The 23,856-nt window shown below is 41.1% G+C and overlaps 2 protein-coding genes across 3 annotated transcripts in view; both read left to right on the plus strand.

The window, feature by feature from the left end:
• The first annotated feature begins 3,481 nt into the window (after positions 1-3,481).
• htr1e (5-hydroxytryptamine receptor 1E) lies at positions 3,482-5,068 on the plus strand. Its single transcript, XM_077220821.1, has one exon. It carries the CDS (start codon positions 3,555-3,557, stop codon positions 4,668-4,670), a length of 1,116 nt encoding a protein of 371 aa, XP_077076936.1. The 5' UTR covers positions 3,482-3,554; the 3' UTR covers positions 4,671-5,068.
• Positions 5,069-8,160: 3,092 nt separating this feature from the next.
• znf292b (zinc finger protein 292b) overlaps positions 8,161-23,856 on the plus strand; it is a 32,163-nt gene continuing 16,467 nt past the window's right edge. The window contains exon 1 of one of the 2 annotated variants that reach the window (XM_077220284.1): positions 8,161-8,357. In XM_077220284.1, the coding sequence (XP_077076399.1) occupies positions 8,196-8,357 (162 nt within the window). In that variant the 5' untranslated portion in view covers positions 8,161-8,195. The remainder of the gene's footprint in view (positions 8,358-23,856) is intronic. The other variant, XM_077220285.1, reaches the window with a different exon arrangement.

Genomic DNA, 23,856 nt, shown 5'->3' on the forward strand with positions numbered 1-23,856 from the left:
GTATCAAATGTATTGCTCATGGTTCATGTTAGTTAGCCTAATGCATTAACTAATGTTATCAAATCAAACCACATTTACTCAGAACACCTGAGAATGTAAGTGTGCACACCCCATTTATTTTTAGTAAGAGTGGTTATGAAGATTAAACCTTAATAAACTACGGTATTTGCAGGTTATTTATATGACAATGTGAAGAAAACTTACCCAAAAAAAAAACTTGGCAAGAAAGGATGACAGTGTCCATCGGCCAGTACATTTTAAGTGCGAGAGCTTGGTTAAACAAGGAGAGAGTGCCAACACAAAAAAATGCAGGGGACAAGTGTGTGGAAAACAAATCAGGATCGATTATTAAGGCTTTTAATAACCAGAATGCTGCCGGTCGGTCCACTCTACTGGCAGAGCAAACGTCAAATTTGGTGGGTGCTCCTAAATTTTTGCTGGTGCTCCTAACTTTTTGAAGTTGGGAGCACCAGTGCTACCAAGTAAAAAATTATTTCGAGCCCTGTATTACACAAATGTGTGTTGATGCATGTGTTTCTTTGTGTTTATTTGTGCTCTCTTCCTTCTGTAAAGCATTTCTTTTCCCTCTAAATGACTGCATTAAAATAAATGTGTTCGGGCTTGAGACACAAATCCCGCATTAAATCCCTTCATTCATTCTGTGCTGTTTGTACCCAATGGCCTGTAGGTCAGAGCCGCTGTGAGGAAAGCAAATCCAAGCAGAGCCATACATTTATTTGCCATCAATACTGAACACTGAGAGGACATGGACAAACCAACAATATCTCAATATCTCTTTCACAAAACCACTTCTTCACAGATCAGTGATTTTTAGTTGAAAACCGCTGCTTCATAAAACCATCACAACACCCTGACAAAGCACAGATTAATTCATCATCATATTAGAGGTGCAGTAATTGATTTCTGAGAAATGCTGCTGAACGTGGATCAAGTAGCCAACAGGTTGCTCCCACATGACGTCACGCTGTGGCCTGAAATGCAGATGGAGGGCAGGAAGCAATTTACTACATAGTAAAGCACTATCACAAACTCAAAAAGCCTTTGTTTTGCATAATTTACCGTTGCTCAAATCGATCAAACCGAGAAACCACAAGTAGCTTTTATAGTTTACGTAATGTTTTTTTTTTTTACTTTAAAAGTTGTCGCCTTTAATGGCGTTTTGTGTCTGCTGAAACTGAAATTAATATGGATACCTGCTTATCTTTTAACTTGGTTAAATATTCACATTCTTCATGGTATCGTTTGCAGTGAAGAGAAGCTATTTTATCGCATTGTATGATCACTTGGTGTTTTCACTGAAGTTTTGTTGAATTCTGTCCACAAACTTGATCTGGTTACCATGCCACAAGTGTCCTGCTTCACCCAGTATAGTAAAAATATCCAAATAAAAAATGTGTTCAACAAGCTGATTGAAGTCGATCCATTTCTTTGCTAGAAAGGTGAAATGTAACTGAAGTTTTATTGTTGTCTTTGTATATTCACTTTCCCATATGGCCACGGAGGAGAATCGGAGAGGGTAATGTTCAGCGGACACAGACAAACGGGGGGAGAAAATGACAACCAAAATCGAATCCATAGAATCTTGTGAAAGGTTTTGAAGTAGCTGCGTGCAAGTTCTGCTAATTCATAAACCAAAACCAAACAAATTAAACCAAACAAAATACAAAACTTTCAAAAACACTCAGCAATGTGATTATTTTTTTAAGTGAGTAACACTGAGGAACACTGGTTAACACTGAGGAACACTGAGTAACACTGAGTAACACTGAGTAACACTGAGTAACACCGAGGTACACTGAGGAACACTGAGGAACACTGGGTAACACTGAGGTACACTGGGTAACACTGGGTAACACTGAGGTACACTGGGTAACACTGAGTAACACTGGGTAACACTGAGGTACACTGAGTAACACTGGGTAACACCGAGGTACACTGGGTAACACTGGGTAACACTGAGGTACACTGGGTAACACTGAGTAACACTGGGTAACACTGAGGTACACTGAGTAACACTGGGTAACACCGAGGTACACTGGGGAACACTGGGTAAAATTGAGTAACACTGGGTAACACTGAGGAACACTGGGTAACACTGAGGTACACTGGGTAACACTGAGGTACACTGATGTACACTGAGTAACACTGGGTAACACTGAGGTACACTGAGTAACACTGGGTAACACTGAGTAACACTGAGGAACACTGGATAACACTGAGTAATACTGGGTAACACTGAGTAACACTGATTAACACTGGGTAACTGGGTAACACTGAGGAACACTGAGTAACACTGAGGTACACTGAGTAACTCTGGGTAACACTGAGTAACACTGGGGTACACTGGATAACACTGGGTAACACTGAGTAACACTGATTAACACTGGGTAACTGGGTAACACTGAGGAACACTGAGTAACACTGATTAACACTGGGTAACTGGGTAACACTGAGGTACACTGAGTAACTCTGGGTAACACTGAGTAACACTGGGGTACACTGGATAACACTGGGTAACACTGGGTAACACTGAGTAACACTGACTAACAATGATTAACAATGATTAACACTGGGTAACACTGAGTAACACTGACTAACAATGATTAACAATGATTAACACTGGATAACACTGGGTAACACTGAGTAACACTGATTAACACTGGGTAACTGGGTAACACTGAGGAACACTGAGTAACACTGATTAACACTGGGTAACTGGGTAACACTGAGGTACACTGAGTAACTCTGGGTAACACTGAGTAACACTGGGGTACACTGGATAACACTGGGTAACACTGAGTAACACTGACTAACAATGATTAACAATGATTAACACTGGGTAACACTGAGTAACACTGATTAACCATGATTAACAATGATTAACACCTGGTAACAATGGGTAACACTGATTAATACTGATTAACACTGATTTACACTGATTAACACCGTGTAACACTGAGTAACAATGGGTTTGAGTGTCATTGTTTGTCTGGAGCTGCTGTGCTGTTGGCAACTAATAAACAAATTCTTGTTTGTAATTACTATTGTGTACTGTACGTTCATTTCTGCTATGATAAACAGAAATCCACTCTTAGATTGCGAGTGTAACGGAGGCCAGCTAGTGAGAGTCACGCTGACGACTGCTAGGGACGGGGTTTAGTGTCATTGCTTTTGCACTCGCCTGGCATGCCGGGGGAGCGGTGTTTCGAGAACTATTCAGAGCAGGGCGGTTAGGATTGGAGGTGGAGTTTTGGAGGCAGAGCAATGAAGAGAGGGGTGTGTTTGTTTGGGTTGATTGTATCAACCTAAATATCAACAATGTCCAACAGTGTTTTTTAAAAATAGCTTACCCCACCTTTAAGATCAAATGGTTGATCGGATGGTTAGAGTGGACAGATAAAGTGTCATTGATATATAAGACACTTGTTAACTCATCATCTGTCTGTGTGTTTGACAGGCTGTCGCTGATCCAGAGCAGGAGTCTTCGGGGCTTTAGTCCTGGAACGGAGCCAGTGGGATTCTCCAGCTGACGGATGGAGATGGAGCGATACCTGGGAGAAACCACTGGTGCTTCGGCCAATAGCACCAACAGCACGGCCACACCAGGAGCGGCGTTCCCCGTGGAGGTGCTCTCGCAGCGGTTAGCCGTGGTGGCTCTGCTAGCCCTGCTGACGCTGCTGACAGCCCTGGTGAACGGCGCGGTCATCGCCGCCATCTGCACCACCAAGAAGCTCCACCTCCCTGCAAACTACCTGATCTGCTCGCTGGCCGTCACAGACCTGCTGGTGGCTGTGCTGGTGATGCCCATCAGCATCTTGTACATCACGGTGGAGGTGTGGCTGCTGGGGCCGTTCGTGTGCGAGGCCTGGCTGAGCGTGGACATGACCTGCTGCACCTGCTCCATCCTGCACCTGTGCGTGATTGCACTGGACCGCTACTGGGCCATCACTAAAGCCATCGAGTACGCCCGCAAGAGGACGGCCCGGCGCGCCGCCGCCATGGTGGCCACCGTCTGGCTGATCTCCATCTTCATCTCCATCCCGCCGCTGTTCTGGAGGCAGCGCGGCGACGGCTCGCAGCAGTGCATCATCGAGCACGACCACGTGGGCTACACCATCTACTCCACCTTCGGCGCTTTCTACATCCCCATGACTCTGATCCTCATCCTGTACTCGCGTATCTACAGCGCCGCTAAGATGCTGTACCAGAAGCGCGGCTCCTCACGGCACCTCAGCAGCCGCAGCACCGACAGCCAGAACTCGGTGACCCACTGCCGGGTCACGCACGCCTTCTGTGTCTCGGATGTGTCCAGCTCCGATCCCACCGCGGAGAACACCGTCCGCGCGCCGTCATTCGACACGGAGGCGCCGGACCTGGACGAAAGGAACCAGATCTGCACGTCTCGAGAGAGGAAGGCGGCGCGGATCCTGGGCCTGATCCTGGGAGCCTTCATCCTGTGCTGGCTGCCTTTCTTCCTGAAGGAGCTGCTGGTGGGGCTGATGCTGCTGAAGCCCTCGCCGCAGGTGTCCGACGCCCTCACCTGGCTGGGCTACGTCAACTCCCTCATCAACCCACTGCTCTACACCAGCTTCAACGAGGACTTCAAGCAGGCCTTCAAGAGGCTGATCCGGCGCAAGGAGCACACATAGACAGCTGCCTAACTGCGATCAGAGCGTTCTAGAAAGTTGGATTCATATGTCTAAACGGCCAGCTGGAGTAGGGAAAGCACACATGATGCACTGTCCTTGGTAAGAGCGGAATATAGTTTTTTAATAAAATCCAATGAAAAAACACCGTCTGCTTTTCTAGCACATCATCATTTGATTCCTCAGCAACGGCTTAAAAAGCACAATAGTTTGGGTTAGGCTATTTCCTGTTCAACTTACTTCCTACTTAAACTGGAGTTTGGACGGGACACATCCAAAGGGCTTGTTCTGTGTTTTTGTATGTAACTAATAGACTCCAGGTCATTATTTCATTCTCATTCTTGGCATTTGATTGGTCAAATCTGTGTAGTGCAACATGAGTCATCAACATTATAATCTGTTTCCAGGTGGAGAAAGACAAATAAAAATGCTTGTAATACTAGTTCACTGTTAATCAAACTTTTTTTTTAAGTTGATGAACTTTTAGTTTAATATTTGGATTGCATGCAAAGTTTCCAGGTCTGTGTATCAGATCTAGCGTACCATATGCCACTCCCCTACCTGAAACACATATATTACAGTCACTGGGATGTGTTATACACTATTTAAACTAGAAATATATATATAATAGTTATCATAAAATATAATTTATACAATACATCAAACCTTTAACCCACAGGAAAACAATCAACCCCAATTTTTTAATTATACCTCAAACACTACAACATTATTGCACTCAAAATCATGTATCTCGTAGTGCATTGCCTCAAACTCATTAGAGTAACACTAACTCAGGCAACTCAAGGTCATGTCTTCAACTCAACAATGCTTTCTTAGGGATGGGATTCAGTTCCCATCATGCACCCCGGCTGAAATGTATAATAATTGATTTTATTGTTTATTAACTTTATTTTTGTTAACTATATTGCAATAGTGTTGTTGACATTGGCTTTTCAGAGTGACCAAACCAACATTTGAGATGAAACTGGTCTGCTGGTGGATCTGCTGAGGCAAAGTCACATGAGTTTTGTTTTTTTTATGTGCATTAAGAGATTTTTTTGGTAAATGTGCATCATAGTTTATGCACATGTAATCTTATTGGATAAAAATTGAGCTAAAGCCTGGATTTTTATATCTACACTGCCGGTCAAAAGTTTGGAATAATTATGTTTTTGCTCACCAAGGTTGCATTTATTTGATCAAAAATACAGTAAAAAATGTAAATATTATTAACATTTTGTGGAATGTATTTTTCAGGATTCTTTGATTAATATAAAGTTCAAAATACATCATTTATTCATTCATTTATTCAAAATAGAATAATTTAACAATATACATTTCTTTACTGTCAATTTTGATCAATTTAATGCATTTAATGCAAGGCGAACTGCACAGTTTGCCCGAAAAGCATTTTAAGTTTCTCACGGTGGTCTGTGCTGCTAAAGGGCATGTATAAACCTACTGAATTTGGGTAAAATATTAATATAGGCCTATCTATTCATATAATATTCCATACATTATCAGAGCTTGGTAGACAGATAATTATTATATTTTTTAGACATTATTAGATCATTAATTAACATTATAAATTATGTTATTTAGATTGGTATTAAGATTGAATCTTAGGCAGCACAACTGTTTTCAACATTGATAATAATCATAAATGTTTCTTGAGCATCAATCATCATATTAGAATGATTTCTGAAGGATCGTGTGACACTGAAGACTGGAGTAATGATGCTGAAAATTCAGCTTTGATCACAGGAATAAATTAACTTATATTATATATTACTATAACTATATATTCACATAGAAAGCATGCTGTTTAACATTGGAATAATATTTCACTGCTTTTACTGTATTTCTGATCAAATAAATTCAGCCTTGGTGAGACTCTTTCAGAAACATTAAAACATTGTACTATAGAGATGTTCAAATCTAACACACAGACAACGCCACAACATTATCATTTAGATTTTTATGATTCTTTAAAGAACTCCATTTACATGCATATCTAAACACTTTAGCTGAAATACCAAGTATTAATGCATTATTTAGTAATTTCAATACAACCCTGCATATTTCAAAAGCAAAAGCATAAGTTATGGCTGATCAATCTGACTATGCAGAATATGTCCATGTCCATGATATGTGGCCTAATATATTGAATAAAACAAAGCTAGAAATCACATTAGATAGTTTTCTTTTACCATAAGTGGACATAGAGGTGAATCTGAAATCATTTCTCTACTCATGTTGATTTCTACATTAAACTGATCATTTATGCAGAAGTATTCTTTATTCAGAAATATTCAAGGTATTTTTTTTTATTTCTCTTAAATAAAGCATGTCGGGGATATTGTGTTCATTGATCATCCATCCTGTTTGTCAGGGTAAAATCACTTTAACTAACAGAAAACAGACCGTAGTGACACCATCTTTCTTCCAGGAAGTTGCATAATTTTTCATGTACACAAACATCAGTAAGTATTTCCCTGTGTTTTATGAATTTTGTGCTTCGTGGTTCGAGTCAAATGCTTCATCCTATTTGATTTTAAAAAATCAAATCAGTTTGATCATATCAAAATGCCATAACCGGGCGATACTAATAAAGATACTGAAAAGTGTTTTCAGTGGTAAATGAGTGATACATACAATCAAAGGTCAAATGATGTGGTTGAAATGGAAAAAAAGAGACACTTTTACCAGTCATAAAGTAGTTTGTACTCCTTATGATGAACTGCTTTCTTCCTACACATAATGATCTTATTCATGTACACACACACACACACACACACACACACACACACACACACACACACACACACACACACACACACACACCTGATGACATGCTTTAAGAGATTTATGAAAACTTGTGTCCTTGATGTGCACATTGAAAGCAGACAGTAAGCAGATTTGAATAGCAGTGTGAGTTTCAGATCAGATCAGATGAGCTGCTGTGACTGTGAGTTTCTCATCTGTCAGAGTTTTTTTTTAAACTCTGTCTTTTAATTTTTTAGCCTTTTAATGCTGTAGGAAACAGTTGATCTAAAGAAAATAGCTACACTTTTAAGTGTTACAGTGGTCTGTCTGTCTGTCCTTGATGAAAGATATACTGTAGGCTACTTCATACAGTACTGGACACTGACTGGCTTATACATTTGCAGCGCTTTATAAACAAAACGCTGCATAAAAGAGAATTGCTTATTATTGTTTGGCATTCTGAACCCAATTCATAAACAGGACCTTTAAAACCACATAGCCTATTATGGAGGGAAATAAAAATAGATAAAATAAAATCATCAACAAATCATAATACATGGCGAGCTATACTTTGATATTCTATATACTTCACCTGAACAATAATATTTATTGGAATCGAATATTATCCACAGAAATGTACGCGTAAGAGAAATCTTTGCCCCGAGCAAGCGCAGGTCACGTGACCCAGCCAGTACGTCAGCACGCACAATGATTTGGCGTCACGTGACGCGCTGTGCGTACGCGGCGGAATTGGAAGTGAAGATGGCGGACGAAGAGGCCGAGCAGGACCGCGGCGAGCGGAACGACGCTTCCAGCGCTCTGAACGCGCTCGCAACGCGCCTAGAGGACGCCGCAGCGGCCCTGAGGAGCAGCCAGGAGTCTCCGGCTGAGCGCGCGTCGCAGTACTGCTTTGAATTCTGTCAGGTGAGCGCGCATTCACAGCAGTGTCCAGCTCACTCATAAACACAGGCATCCCGCGGAGGAGAAGTGCTGCTTCAGTGTGTGTTCGACGAGCGTACACACTGCCCTGCTGTCCTAACGCGTTTATAGAGGGTCGTTGTGTTATTCCGCGTCGTTGTTGTGTCCGAATCAGTGAGTGTGTGTATCAGACGCAGGACTGTAAACAAGCACGCAGCGCGCGCGCGCACAACTGCACAACCACCATCACCACCATCATCATCATCATCATCATCAATAACAGCATTATAACCCATCATATACTGCACAATACTCTCATAATCCTACACTAGTCCTGCACAACATCATATGTCACACCCAGGACATCATCATTATAATATATTACTAACCTCACAGTCTCTCAATGCTAATCACTGCTAAACAACAGACCCTCTCTACACTTACAGCGTTACATCATCATCAGGATCTGTAATGATGTGCATTGATTATAACATCAACATTGTAATTTGATTTGTAATCTCGCTGCACATCACTAATAATAATAATCTGTCAATCTATAATTATATGCGGTGAGTGGCAGATTATGTATTGCAGGAACATCATAATGTGAGCAACATAATCGATTAATTACTAGCTGCACATCATAATCATCATCATCTACCTTGTTGTCATAACGTAAGAAAATACATGCAGTTTGCCTGTAAATCTCTTTTTCTTAACTCAAGTCACCAACCACTGGTGGAGGAGATTCCTCTCTTCTATGTACAGCGCTTTGATTGGCGAGAAAAAGCGCTATATAAATGTAATGAATTATTATTATAAGTCTTAAGTTATACTCCATAATGTTGCTCATGTTGTCTTAACTCAGGGGAAGTGTGTAGTGCTGATTAAAACTGATGCTTCTAGACTAAAACCAGTTTAACACCAGCCCGACACTCTTTACCCATCCAATCCCGTTATCTAGATCAGTGTATAACGTCTATATCCGATGATCACCCGTTATGTGTTCAACACTATCACTGCTGCATTATACAATCCGCACATTCTGATAAGTTCTATGATTAGCCATACAGTAATTATGATTATTCACTTACGGTGTAAACTCAAGCTTCATTTATTCATGTTTAACTTGTGATCGCAGTGAAATGGGACTGTATGATGTCCTTTGAGGCTTTGAAAATATTAATATTCAAACACTTAAAATGTATAACTTTAGTCTTGGTCAGTAAGCGTTTGCTGCTGCTCCAGACTCAGTGTTTTAAGGCCTGATGCTACAATAGGGTTTAAAAACTAAGTTATTACCATATTCCCCAGATGATTGATTACATTAAGAGTTGCATACATGATGCATGATATAATTAAATATGCACTTAAGTGCACACATTTCCAGAACAGAAATCTGAACATTGCATAAAATCAGGTTTGAAATATTTGTTGCCATATTAGAGTCAACTGTTTTTACAGTGTTGCAGTGTTTTTCCTGTACTGTAGTGTCTTCACACACACACACACACACACACACACACACACACACACACACACACACACACACACACACACACACACACACACACACACAGACACACCCGGAGAGCACATTACACTTCTCTCATGGAGACAGTACTGGTGTGATTCTGCTTCAGAAATGCAGTGTATGCTTGTCTCTCTGAGGTCTCCATCCCCCGGTGATGACCTTTTACCTTTAGGCTCTGGTTATGCTCTCGATGAGACGCACGTGTGTGTGTGTGTGTGTGGAGAAGACACTGGTGTTCATTGTGTAGTGTTAACGTGTAGCAGCAGTGGTTTATTGCACCGTGTTAGTTGTAAATAGTTTATATCAGTGTAGCAGTGTGTCAAAACAGCACAAGCGCTCAGGGTCGTCTACGGTGATGATCTTTCAGAGCTATATCTATAATATTTTCATCTAGAGCCAAACGTGCTTCATTCAAGCCCTCTCTGGCTTGCACACTCTGCTGTCTCCCGATTAAGACATAATACGGCGCATTAAGATCTACAGATGATGCGGTTATTTTAACAACAGGAGCAGAAACACGGCGAGCAGCAAAACACTGTTTAACTAAACCAGGTTTGAGACGAGTTAATATGTGGCATTTTTTTCATGCATTTAGCATTATAAGTCTGCATATGAAGAGCATTTCACAACAAACTAATGTTCAAATTTGAAAAATTATTTAGAGATGGTAAGGAAAGACAAAAAAACGTCGCAATTATAGTTGACTTTGTTTGGTGCTGGTGATGAGTTTAGATTACCGGTATGTACTAGGGGTGGTTAATCTGTCTGATTTCCCGATTCGATTCGATTACGATTATTGAAGTCCCGATTCGATTACAGTAAATTTTCGATTATTAACGATTCTCGATTAGCGATTATTGATTTTCCATTTCACAACAGTAAACGAAAATACACTACAAAGTGATTGCAGTATTAAAAAAAGTCAGCTGCTGAATTACTTAACTCTTTTATTGAGTAACAACAACTCAAAGCACTTTCTGTGTCGTGTAGTTATAACTTCAGAATTATTTGTATTTAGCTTATGTTCTGTACAACACAGAAATGAATACATCACATTGTGTTGTGACTCATCAAGTTGAACTAAACAATAACAAATAAATGAAAGGCTTATTTCCTTTAGGAAGTAGATCAGAACCAACATACTGTAGAAATTGGACAATTTTCTTCTAGAAAGACAAGGTGTTGTTCAGGTGGAGGAAGACTGTAGGTTGCAGTCGAAACATATCAAGGTAAAGAAAAGGTTTTCTCTCCACCTGAACACCTTTCTAGAAGAAAATTGTCCAATTTAATCTTCAAGAAGACAAAATGAACATTTTTGAACAACTTACTGTAACTTCAGTAACACCTATAGGCCTGTCATGATAACAAATCTTGCTGGGCGATAAATTGTCCAAGAAATAATTGCGATAAGCGATAATATTGATAATAAAGTCGTTCCATTTTCTTCTAAAATAATGATAATGGCATAATAATGAAGGTACACCTTTTCAAAGATCAATAAACTTTTATTTCTAAAGACTATTTAAATGATCAAAACAACCAAAAACAATAAAAGCAATGGACTCTGTCTCTGTTAACAAAAAATGCACTTACCAATATGTGATTTCTGTTCACACTGAGAATCATATCATGTACTGTGTGAGCATGCGTCTCAGATGAGTGTGTGTGTGTGTGTGTGTGTGTGTGTGTGTGTGTGTGTGTGTGTGTGTGTGTGTGCTCGCGTCTCATATGAGTATGTGCACGGAGAGTTTGTGTGTGTTCCGTCTCATTGAGTTTGTGCGCGAGTTTGTGTGTGTGTGTGTGTGTGCTCGCGTCTCATATGAGTATGTGCACGGAGAGTTTGTGTGTGTTCCGTCTCATTGAGTTTGAGCGCGAGTTTGTGTGTGTGTGTGCTCGGGTCAGTATGTGCGTGGAGAGTTTATGTGCGCGCGCGCGTCTCATATGAGTGTGTGCGCGCATGTCTCATATGTGCGTGGAGAGTTTGTGTGTGCCACGCGTGTCTCATATGAGTAGGCTATGTGCGTGGAGAGTTTATGTGCGCGCGCGCGTCTCATATGAGTGTGTGCGCGCATGTCTCATATATGCGTGGAGAGTTTGTATGTGCGCGCATCTCGTGTGTGTAGAGTTTGCGTGTATGTGCGTGAGCGACTTTAGGTGTGTCGTTGTGCATTTCATATGTATTTGTTTGAGCATTCAGCAGTATACATGTATGTTTGACTACTTAATATATGTGTATGCAAGTGTTTCATATATGTGTGCGTGAATCAAGTTTGATATAAGCCCTAAACGGCGCCTCATATGAGGGTAAGAGAGCGCGCGCGAGAGAGAGAGGAACGAGCGAGAGGTAGTGCTTGCGCTACGGCGCTCTGCAATCAAATACGATTGTAAATAGGCTCAAACAGGCTTTTACACACCTGCTCTAACTCGCTCTGGCTGGTTACACCATAGACAGTGCGTTACACGCGCTTGCTAACTGGAACGGGGCGCGTTCGTGACGTTCAACTTCCGGTATAATTTTTTTTACAAAATAAAAGAATGCAATTTTTTTTTAAATAAATAAAAAATCGATTTTTGAAGATTTAATAATCGATTCATACTCGTCGATAACATATTCGCGATTAATCAATAATCGATTTTTTTCACCACCCCTAGTATGTACATTGTTTATTTTTAGTAGTTTATTACTTTGAAGCAAAGTATTTTAGTATAATTAGGGTGACCAGATTTCTCAGAGTGGAATACGGGACAGACACAGAACCCACAGACCCACAACACCTACTGCACACATACAAGTATTTACACTTAATAATATTGTTAGCTATGTAAAAAAATAAATGTAGACTTACATAAAATTGCAGATCAGTGGGAACAAGATGGTTCAACAGCATCATTCACTGTTGCTGTTTTGTATTTTTCACTGGAACCAATTTTTGCCAGCGTGCGCTTGTCTTTTAAGAGTTTATCATAAAATGCGGAGCAGTCCAGTCCGAAATTAATTCGTACGAAAAGCATTGCCTTCATTGTTGTTACACTCAGTCGAGATTTTTCATCCGTCCATGATGCATTCATTAACGAGAACACACGCTCCACAGGTGCAGATGTACCAGGCAGGCATAAAACAAACTCCACAGCCAAAGATAAGACTCCAAAGTTGAGTGACTTGCTCCCCATCTCACTAAACACGTCTGTCCATCTATCAGACACATCCACCTTGTTTTTGTTCCACTCAGTGATGTGACAAGTGACAATGTTTTTAGCACAGGCACAAAACTCCTTGAGCTCCCTTACGCGCACTGTATAGATATGAAAGTATTTATATACCTTCACAGCAAAACACTCCAAATCAATTGGTAAGCAATCCACTGCTGTTTGCAGGGTATTGTGGATGATGTGTGCATTACAGCCAATGCCCAGAATATCCCTTCCTAGCTGCATTTGCAGCTTTCTCCAGATATTGCCTTTACCAGCTCTTTTAACACCACCAAAGTTTGTGTTAGTGTTATCAGCACAAAGTGCAACTATTTTCTGATCAAGGCCATGTTTTTCAATGACATGGGAAATGTAGGCAGTTTGCAAATCAGATGTCTCACCTGGCAGAGATGAAAATTCAATTATCTTGACCTTTACACCCTCTAGTGGCTTGAAGTATCGCACAAGCACAGGAAACAATTTAAAGGGACACTCCACCCATTTGCATTAAGAGGTCCATTGTTAGACAACCAGTCATACTATTGAATGGTCGTGCAACATTCTTTCATTTTCCCCTGAGACGAGAGAAATCTACTATTTACCTTTTTCACTTCCTCCTACAATGACGCAAAAATCGTCATTTGACGTCATTGTAGGAGGAAGTGTAAAAAGGGGGGATTTCTGTATAGACTACAAGCACAAATTCCCACCCTTTCAAACCCGCCCATAGGGGGTTGTGCCTAATGCGCTAACAGAGCTATCACAGATCAGTGGGTGGGACTTCACTTGCAGATACTGAAAGCAATATCAGCCATCTTGTTTATAAGCTAAGCTAACAAGCGCTGTGGATATAGGAAGTTACGACAATGACGGAAGAAACTAAACATGATATGGAATAGAGGATTTTGAAATTCTGCTGCTCGAATCCGCTGTTCGTGGCTATCTTTACGAGCCGCAATATAGTGAAGAGCAGCTGAGGCTGATGGAGGATCAGGAGGCGGCTGCCTGTCGCGGACGAGGAGCCCGGACTGGGTCGAGCTGAGGCGGGCTGCTGGTGCGTGTGCTCTCGCAGTGCGCTACGGACACAGATAGAGTCCGTCTGCTGCAGAGAATTTCAACGATCGCAATTTCTCCTGGACGAAATCTCTGAATCAGACGACCACACGGACGTTTGTGTTGTGATGTGAACCATCCTAGTTTCGCCTGACTGAACATCCAGGTATCATGCAATAATTCACCATATAGAAAGAAATACAAACGAGTAATTCACTAATGAGTTTGCCAATGTAACGGGGTTCATTGTTGTGGGAAGAAGGAGGCTGGAACCGGCGAACATTTGAACGTTTTAATAGTAAAATAAACAAATACAAAACAAAAGTATAAGCCAGCTGGCCACACACAACAGAAACAAAACATAAAATCAGGCCTGTTCCTTTTGTGCTTCCGCTCCTCCGTGAGAGATATGAGACCGCTGCACAGGTGTCATTCATTATCACTCGCGTCGTCCTCTCACGTCCCTCGCCCTCGTCCTGCTCGCCACAGCCAACTAACTAGACATTTTTTGTGAAATGAATTTCAAACTCATTTGGCAGCTAGCCTTCTTGTAGACGGAAGAGTTTTTTCTCTGATGTTTGCGCTATTCTGGATTAGTGGGAGTGGCTTGCGGAGCTGCATTGTGGGAGTTGTTGTCTTACATACAATGCGCCCCCAAAGTTATTTTCTGTCTTTTCTCGGTCAAGAGGGCACCAAATTCAAAATTTCTTTTACATTTCGACTACATATATAACCCACTTTCAATAAAGATTAATGTTGAAATGGGTGGAGTGACCCTTTAATGTCTTTGTGGTTGGATGCATCCACAGTTAATGTGACACAGGAGCACTTGTCCAAATCATGCTGAACTTCTTCCTCTGACAAAGGACCAAGAACGTTGCATATTATAGCCTCAGATTTAGTGCGAGCAGAAGAAAATTTCGGATCATACAATTTCTTGATCAATTTTGCAGTGCAGTCAGCTGACCGAAAACTATGGCCATGAATAACAGAATGCTATGCAAAAAGTCCTTCACTTGTATGCACTTTATCAGATTCGCAACTTTGCTTCACAAAAAATTTGCTGACACTTGGAGTAGCACACTTACTTTTAGCAGCGTCCATGTGCTTTTTTGTGTGCATATGCTGCGTAATGTCGGCTCGGCCTCCGTGAGCAATGGAAAAGCGAGCCCCGCAAATGTCGCATCTTAATTTACTTGCCTCTGATAGTGACTCTCTTTTGAGAAATTTAAACTCTTTTTGAAGATCCTCATTAAATGTACATGTACGCTTCTTTGACATCTTTGCACCTGAGTCAAGCTTATCCGTGTGCTCTCGTCTCGTATACACTTAACTGTGACGTCGGATTCCGCCTTCACTAACTGCAAGTTGATTGAGTGAATTGTGATTGGATGGAATTGTCCTTCTGCCTTCTCTTATTGGATGGAAAAATGTTTTCTCTATGAGGAAAATATATGAGGTGATTTGCTAGTTTTATTATTAGGCTATTTCGAAGAGTACTCGCGCTATCACTCAGGAAAAAATAAAATAAAAAACCTAAAATATTAACGATGAAATACGGGACAAAACATGATTTTTTCATAATAAGTCGGGACACTAAAATTAGAGTTGAAATACGGGACTGTCCCGGGAAAAACGGGACGTCTGGTCACCCTAAGTGTAATAGTACTCTATTAAAAATGCAAAAAGAAAATAATAGCCTGATAAAACATCTCTTCTTACCTTTTTTATGTTCATATCCAATTGGAAAAAAAAAAAAAATTTGTAAATAAAATGTTTTAGATATCACTGCTTGTTTTCTATCTTTTTTTATTTTTTATTTTTTTATTTTACAAAGTATGAAATGTATAGGCCTAACTGTTCCAAAAGTATTGTCCGTACCTCCGCTGCGAAGAAATATAGAGACTCTGGCAGCTTTAGTTGCACACTGCTGGTTTAATATGGTGCATGTGGGTGAATGGTTCCACACCAGTGGGTGATAGAGGATCCTGTATCATCGAGAGTCAGAGATATCGCCCAAAGCTGAGGCCGTTGCATATGATTTCAACACCATGTTTGGCTCGCTCCCATGAATTTTTTTTATTAATTACATTATTATTATTAATATGATTATTAATAAACTAATTACATTTTAATTTGCCCAGCTATTAGCCTAATTCATTATAACATCAGCACATAGCCCAACCAGCACACGCATGTGAGAGTTTTAAACATTAAAACTATTTTCTCAGAAGAGTAGTTATCACGTCTGTAATTTCAGAGCTATATCCACTCGAGTCTTGATATGACCCATGAACACAGCGTCACCATTACACTGTAGCATTTAATTTGCTTTGCGTAGCATATAATCATACCATATTAATAGTACTGCTACTACTAAATACTAATAATAATACAATAACAAATTGCTATTACTTACTATTATAGTTAAAATTATAGGCTATAATAAGTCTAATAGGTCCGAAAACGCAATAATTCAACAATTCAAATTAAAATCATCTTTATTTCTAACAACTTCTCCAGAAGAACATCACCATATTGCACAAAGTAGGCATTCAGATTAGATTTCTGGTTAAAGGTTGTATCAGCGATTGTGGGTGAAGTCACTTCTGTTTGTGTTTGAAGCGAGATCCCAAACAAACAAATTTAGCTCGCCCCTCCCTCAACGAATTCCAATTCGTCAGAATCAACTCGCTCACTAGCATGCCAATCTCACACACAAAATCCCTCCCTACAATCTGATATTCGCTAGAGCTATTCAAGTTTAGTCGAGCTTCACTCATATTTTTTTAAGAATTATATTTTCACACACAGTTCACATACAAAAAAGTCATCACTAGCAGCTACTCACCTGTCCAAAAGAAACAGTGCAACCTCGGCGTCCGGTTTAAAAATTTTCTCTCCACCGTTTAAAAGCCTTCCCGATTATTATTTGTTTCTTTGACGAAAAACGAGGGTATTCCCTCGCCCTAATCCTCCTTCTCTTTTTGGGGATTGCCTCTTCCATGTTAAATGTATCTGGTCCGTTGATAACATAGGGTTGATAGACGCTGCCTTATTCTTCAGCTCCGACTTCGCGTGCAGGCGCCGTGCACGAGCGCAAAAACAAACAACACCCGCCCTTGTCGGTGATTGGTTAGAACACTGTTTATTTTGATTTTGAGTGGTGGTTGTACCCATTTGTTTTGTTTGCAGATCTCAGAGCCTAGGCTGCCTACAGAGACTTGGTTTTTTGACAGCCTGCTTATGGGGCGGGTAGCTAGCGGATCGTTAGGAAAGATTAGATGAATGTGATAATTTTTGTTTGGGCCTGAAATCGCTGATACAACCTTTAAAGTGCAGTAAAATACTTTAATGTCACAGTCAATGTAGTATTATTAGGAACACCATACTAATACTGTGTTTGACCCCCTTTCGCCTTCAGAACTGCCTTAATTCTACGTGGCATTGATTCAACAAGGTGCTGAAAGCATTCTTTAGAAATGTTGGCCCATATTGATAGGATAGCATCTTGCAGTTGATGTAGATGTGTGGGATGCACATCCGGGCACGAAGCTCCCGTTCCACCACATCCCAAAGATGCTCTATTGGGTTGAGATCTGGTGACTGTGGGGGCCATTTTAGTACAGTGAACTCATTGTCATGTTAAAGAAACCAATTTGAAATGATTTGAGCTTTGTGACATGGTGCATTATCCCGCTGGAAGAAGCCATCAGAGGATGGGTACATGGTAACCATAAAGGGATGGACATGGTCAGAAACAATGCTCAGGCAGGCCGTGGCATTTAAACGATGCCCAATTGGCACTAAGGGGCCTAAAGTGTGCCAAGAAAACATCCCCCACACCATTACACCAACACCACCAGCCTGCACAGTGGTAACAAGGCATGTTGGATCCATGTTCTCATTCTGTTTACGCCAAATTCTGACTCTACCATCTGAATGTCTCAACAGAAATCGAGACTCATCAGATCAGGCAACATTTTGAGTCTTCAACTGTCCAATTTTGGTGAGCTCTTGCAAATTGTAGCCTCTTTTTCCTATTTGTAGTGGAGATGAGTGGTACCCGGTGGGGTCTTCTGCTGTTGTAGCCCATCCGCCTCAAGGTTGTGCGTGTTGTGGCTTCACAAATGCTTTGCTGCATACCTCGGTTGTAACGAGTGGTTATTTCAGTCAAAGTTGATCTTCTATCAGCTTGAATCAGTCGGCCCATTCTCCTCTGACCTCTAGCATCAACAAGGCATTTTCGCCCACAGGACTGCCGCATACTGGATGTTTTTCCCTTTTCACAACATTCTTTGTAAACCCTAGAAATGGTTGTGCGTGAAAATCCCAGTAACTGAGAAGATTGTGAAATACTCAGACCGGCCCGTCTGGCACCAACAACCATGCCACGTTCAAAATTGCTTATCACCTTTCTTTCCCATTCTGACATTCAGTTTGGAGTTCAGGAGATTGTCTTGACCAGGACCACGCCCCTAAATGCATTGAATCAACTGCCATGTGATTGGTTGATTAGATAATTGCATTAATGAGAAATTGAACAGGTGTTCCTAATAATCCTTTAGGTGAGTGTATATATGTAGTGTGTCAGTAGGAAATTTTAGTTTACATTTCCACACATTCCTGTTGCCATTAAGTGTAATAACCCAGTGAGACTCGAGTCTGACAGCAGCCAGTCTGATCTGATCCATCATCACCGAGTCTGTCAGTGAGACATGAAGAAACTGACAGAATAAACCCAGAAGAACAGCGCTTGAACAAACCTTCCTGCAAAGCTACTGTACTGAGAGAAATTATAGGCACTTGTGTAAAAGTGCAGTAAAGTGAGGATGCTCTTAAAAATAGTGTCATAAATAGATTTGATTTATCAAGTAACTTGCTAACTAAATCAAACCAATATTTGGTGTGACCACCGTTTGTGTTTGAAACAGCTTTTCCTCATTTATATAGTGCTTTTAACAATGTAGATTGTTTCAAAGCAGCTTTACAGAGATAAAGATATAATTTAAGGTAACAGAGATTGGTTTGGTTTTATAGTGGCTCTTGAAAAATGTTTTTTCCAGCTAAAGTTAGTTTTGATTGATTCACTTCCATCTAAATGATAGTTTGTTATTAAATTAGGGGCCGCTAAGACGACACCGTTCTCTCTAAACAGACTTTAAACGTGAACCTGTGATAGACGCTGATGGCGTTCACATGCGCATTAAGAATTGATTCTATAGTTATGTGCGTTTGAATATATGTGCGCAGGTTTATAATTCCTTACAAACCATGCCTAAACAAACTACTTGTCTATAAATTTTGATGCAGAATTCTTATTTTATCTTATCACTTTGGGTAGGTACGCGAACCGAAAAATTCCACAACTCTTTATCTGTAGAGTGGTATAGGGATCCTCCATAGGGAGAGGCTAGTTGGCACTTCAGCACTGCATTGTCATCAGGTCCAGGTGAAAGTCCTTCGTCAGATCTGGAAACGGCCTGGATCCGGCAGGCTGCGGGAAAACCTCGGGATAAACAAAGACACTAAAATTAGCGTAGATGCCATTCTTCTTATGATGTAACGAGTACATCAGGATTTGAGGGAAGTGTTCCCAGTTCCGGCTGACCTAATCTAAGCAGCCTAATATTAAATTATAGAAGTCTATAGAGTGTTATGTGAATGCTAGGTCAAAGAGATGTGTTTTTAGTCTAGCTTTGAACTGACAGACTGTGTCTGCTTCCCGGACAATGTTAGGAAGATTTTTCCAAAGTTTTGGTGCTAAATAGGAAAAGGATCTACCGCCAGCAGTCGATTTAGATATTCTAGGTATTATCAACTGGCCGGAGTTTTGAGATCGCAATAGACGTGAAGGACTATAATGCGTTAAGAGCTCGCTCAAGTACTGCGGAGCTAAACCATTTAGTGCTTTGTAAGTAATCAGCAATATTTTAAAATTTATACGATGTTTAATAGGGAGCCAATGCAGTGTTGACAGAACCGGGCTAATATGGTCGTACTTCCTGGTTCTGGTAAGAACTCTAGCGGCTGCGTTTTGGACTAGCTGTAGTTTGTTTATTAAGCGTGCAGGGCAACCACCCAGTAGAGCATTACAATAATCTAGCCTTGATGTCATGAACGCATGAACTAGTTGTTCCGCATTTGTCAATGAGAGCATATGACGTAATTTAGATATATTTTTAAGATGGAAAAATGCGGTTTTACAGACACTAGACACATGACTTTCAAATGAAAGATTGGTATCAAAGAGCACAACCAGGTTCCTAACTGACGGCGAAGACTTAACAGAGCAGCCATCAAGTGTTAGACGGTATTCTAGGTTATTACGTGTGGAAGTTTTTTTTCCAATAATTAGAATCTCCGTTTTTTCAGAATTTAGTAGTAGGAAATTACTAGTCATCCAATTTTTAATATCAACTATGCATTCCGATAATTTTGTGAATTGTCCATGTACACTTGTTCATAGATTTGCAGGAAGGTTTCTTCAAGCGTTGTTCTTCTGGGTTTATTCAGTTTCTTCATGTATCACTGACAGACTCGATGACGGTGAGATCAGATCAGACCTGCTGCTGTCAGACTCCTGTTTACACAAATATCACTGGATTATTACAATTAACGGCAACAGGAATGTGTGGAAACTCTTTCCGTATGACATACACGCATGTATTTGACTCGGCTCGTTGTAGATGTACAACAGTAATTGATTTCCATTATAATAGACAGGCTGTGAAACCAGTTAGCCAAAAAAAAATAGGCTGTAGTAAACACAAAACAACAATGAAAGAGCAAAATATTTAAATGACAACCTCAAATGTTCTTGAATAAACTTATTCCCACCCAAACACAAGGCCAGAAACCAGAGAAGCTGGTTTCTTCTCTCAGGCTAGTGAAGGTTGCCATTAAGAGAAAGTGGTTTCCGTTTTATTTTTTCCACCATCCCAGTGTCTTGTCATGGTGTGTGTGGATTGTGGTCATAGAGGCTTCACTGTGCCAGAAGTGTGCCGGTGTTTGGTCCTCTTCATCTCCTCTGCTCTGAGGCGCACAGGCTTGAGGCTCCTGGTGTTCTCAAAAGTACCGAGTTTGGTACCAAGTCGATACTGAAATTTTAAAAATGTGTGGCTTTGAGCGCTGTTGAGCAGAATCGTAAACTCCTCTGATTGGCCAATGTGTTTACGCGCTCATCGGATATGTCTGTGATCGGCTTCAATGATCAGCGCACGGGAGTGTTAGAAAGCACTAGCAGGACCGGTCCGCTGATAGACGCCTGGTTTCATACGCTCTTGCAGGGCTTGAATTTCGGTGCGGGTATTGCGCATCATTTTAATCATTCCCGCAGGTCTTGCGTTTATAATGCGGGAAATTCATTCAAATCTAGCATGTGGACCTAGGTTATATGAGTAAATTTAACAGATTATAAGATCAAATCAGTCATTTTAATACTTTCTGCAAGACGCAATTTCACAAACAGCGTGAGTAATTCATACAATGCCGCGTCTTCTCTGTCTCTCAAAATGGGTTGCACAAGGCAAGCCAATCGCGCTGCAGGCAGTGATTCTAGACTCACGCGTTTCAGGAGTCGGGACATTTGATGGAAATGTCACTTGCACAATCGGGCCATTGCGTCTTCACTAAGGTTTATAATTTTGTACGTCTTTTTAAGTCTTACCTTTTTAAACATTCAAGCGATTTTAAACCGCATAAGAAACAGCTTGTGAGTAACAAAAGTTCTATTTCGCAAATTATAGCGCTTTAACGGTAAAAGCACACAACATTGTCTAAATTCCGGTCTTGGGGAGAATCCTCTTAAATAAAAATAATACAAAAAGAAAATGCATGTGATACTATTAGGGCTGTAACAACGAATCGATTAAATCGATTAAAACCGATTATTAAAATAGTTGGCAACGAATTTCATTATCGATTCGTTGTGTCGCGCGACTATCAATAAGTCGCGGAGATGTTTGAGTATAAAAAAATGTGTTCAGCGCGGTGCAGAGCTATGAGGCGCCGGACTGGACGCTGCGCGCGAGAGAGACCGGGTGTGTCAGCGCGCAAGCGACAGTGTGCGAAAGATACCGAGTATGTCTGCGCGCGAGAGATACCGAGTGTGTCTGCGTGCGAGAGATACCGAGTGTGTGTCTGCGCGCGAGAGATACCGAGTGTGTCTGCGTGCGAGAGATACCGAGTGTGTCAGCGCGCGAGCGACAGTGTGCAAAAGATACCGAGTGTGTCACCGCGCGAGCGACAGTGTGCAAAAGATACCGAGTGTGTCTGCGCGCGAGAGAGACCGAGTGTGTTTGTGCGCGAGAGAGACAGAGTGTGTCGGCGCACGAGCAACAGTGTGCAAAAGATACCGAGTGTGTCTGCGCGCGAGAGAGACCGATTGTGTCCGAGCATTAGTAAATTGGTACATGGGAATGCAATTATTAAGAGGCATGGAAGTTCGATAAATGGACAACAATAAATAAAACCAATTAAATTTTTACCACTGAATAAGCAGACTGTGATTTCAATCAGATAGACAGAAGATGAAAACACTTTCTTGTCTGTCCCAAGTACCACTACAAGAGGAATATTTTTTCCACAATTTGCAGCACTGAATTTTTCATTCTAAATGACTCCGAGAAACTTCACTATATGCTCCGAATGGATGAGCTGCAAAATAGGCCTTACACACCATATGAGGTGGTCAATCCATTGTATTTATATTTTGTATACATTGTATTTATAATTAATATTAGGATAGACTAGAGATATTATCTTCTGTTGTAATTATTATTGTTGCTATTATTATTACCTATTATCCCACTGCACGAGACTTGTCTTTTGTGTGCATGTGCTTGTCAAATAATGTCAAACATTTTGTTAAAGATTACAACATATTTGACAAAAAACAAAACACACAAGTTTGTGAGTGTGTGCTTCTGTGAGTGTGAGAGTTTGTGAGTGTGTGCGTCTGTGAGTGTGAGAGTTTGTGAGTGTGTGCGTCTGTGAGTGTGTGAGTTTGTGAGTGTGTGCGTCTGTGAGTGTGAGCGTCTGTGAGTGTGAGCGTCTGTGAGTGTGAGAGTTTGTGAGTGTGTGCGTTTGTTAGTGTGTGCGTCTGTGAGTGTGTGCATCTGTGAGTGTGTGCGTCTGTGAGTGTGAGAGTTTGAGTGTGTGCGTCTGTGAGTGTGAGTTTGTGAGTGTGTGCGTCTGTGAGTGTGAGAGTCTGTGAGTGTGCGTCTGTGAGTGTGAATGTTTGTGAATGTGTGCGTCTGTGAGTGTGTGCATCTGTGAGTGTGTGCGTCTGTGAGTGTGAGAGTTTGAGTGTGTGCGTCTGTGAGTGTGAGTTTGTGAGTGTGTGCGTCTGTGAGTGTGAGAGTCTGTGAGTGTGCGTCTGTGAGTGTGAGAGTTTGTGAATGTGTGCGTCTGTGAGTGTGAGAGTTTGTGAGTGTGTGCGTCTGTGAGTGTGAGAGTTTGTGAGTGTGTGCGTCTGTGAGTGTGTGCATCTGTGAGTGTGTGCGTCTGTGAGTGTGAGAGTTTGAGTGTGTGCTTCTGTGAGTGTGAGTTTGTGAGTTTGTGAGTGTGTGCGTCTGTGAGTGTGAGAGTCTGTGAGTGTGTGCGTCTGTGAGTGTGCGTCTGTGAGTTTGAGAGTTTGTGAATGTGTGCGTCTGTGAGTGTGAGAGTTTGTGAGTGTGTGCGTCTGTGACTGTGAGACTTTGTGAGTGTGTGCGTCTGTGAGTGTAG

This window comes from Siphateles boraxobius, unplaced genomic scaffold (genome assembly GCF_051911475.1).
Source record: "Siphateles boraxobius isolate OS27281-9 unplaced genomic scaffold, OSU_SipBor_1 8, whole genome shotgun sequence".
Lineage (NCBI taxonomy): Eukaryota > Metazoa > Chordata > Actinopteri > Cypriniformes > Leuciscidae > Siphateles > Siphateles boraxobius.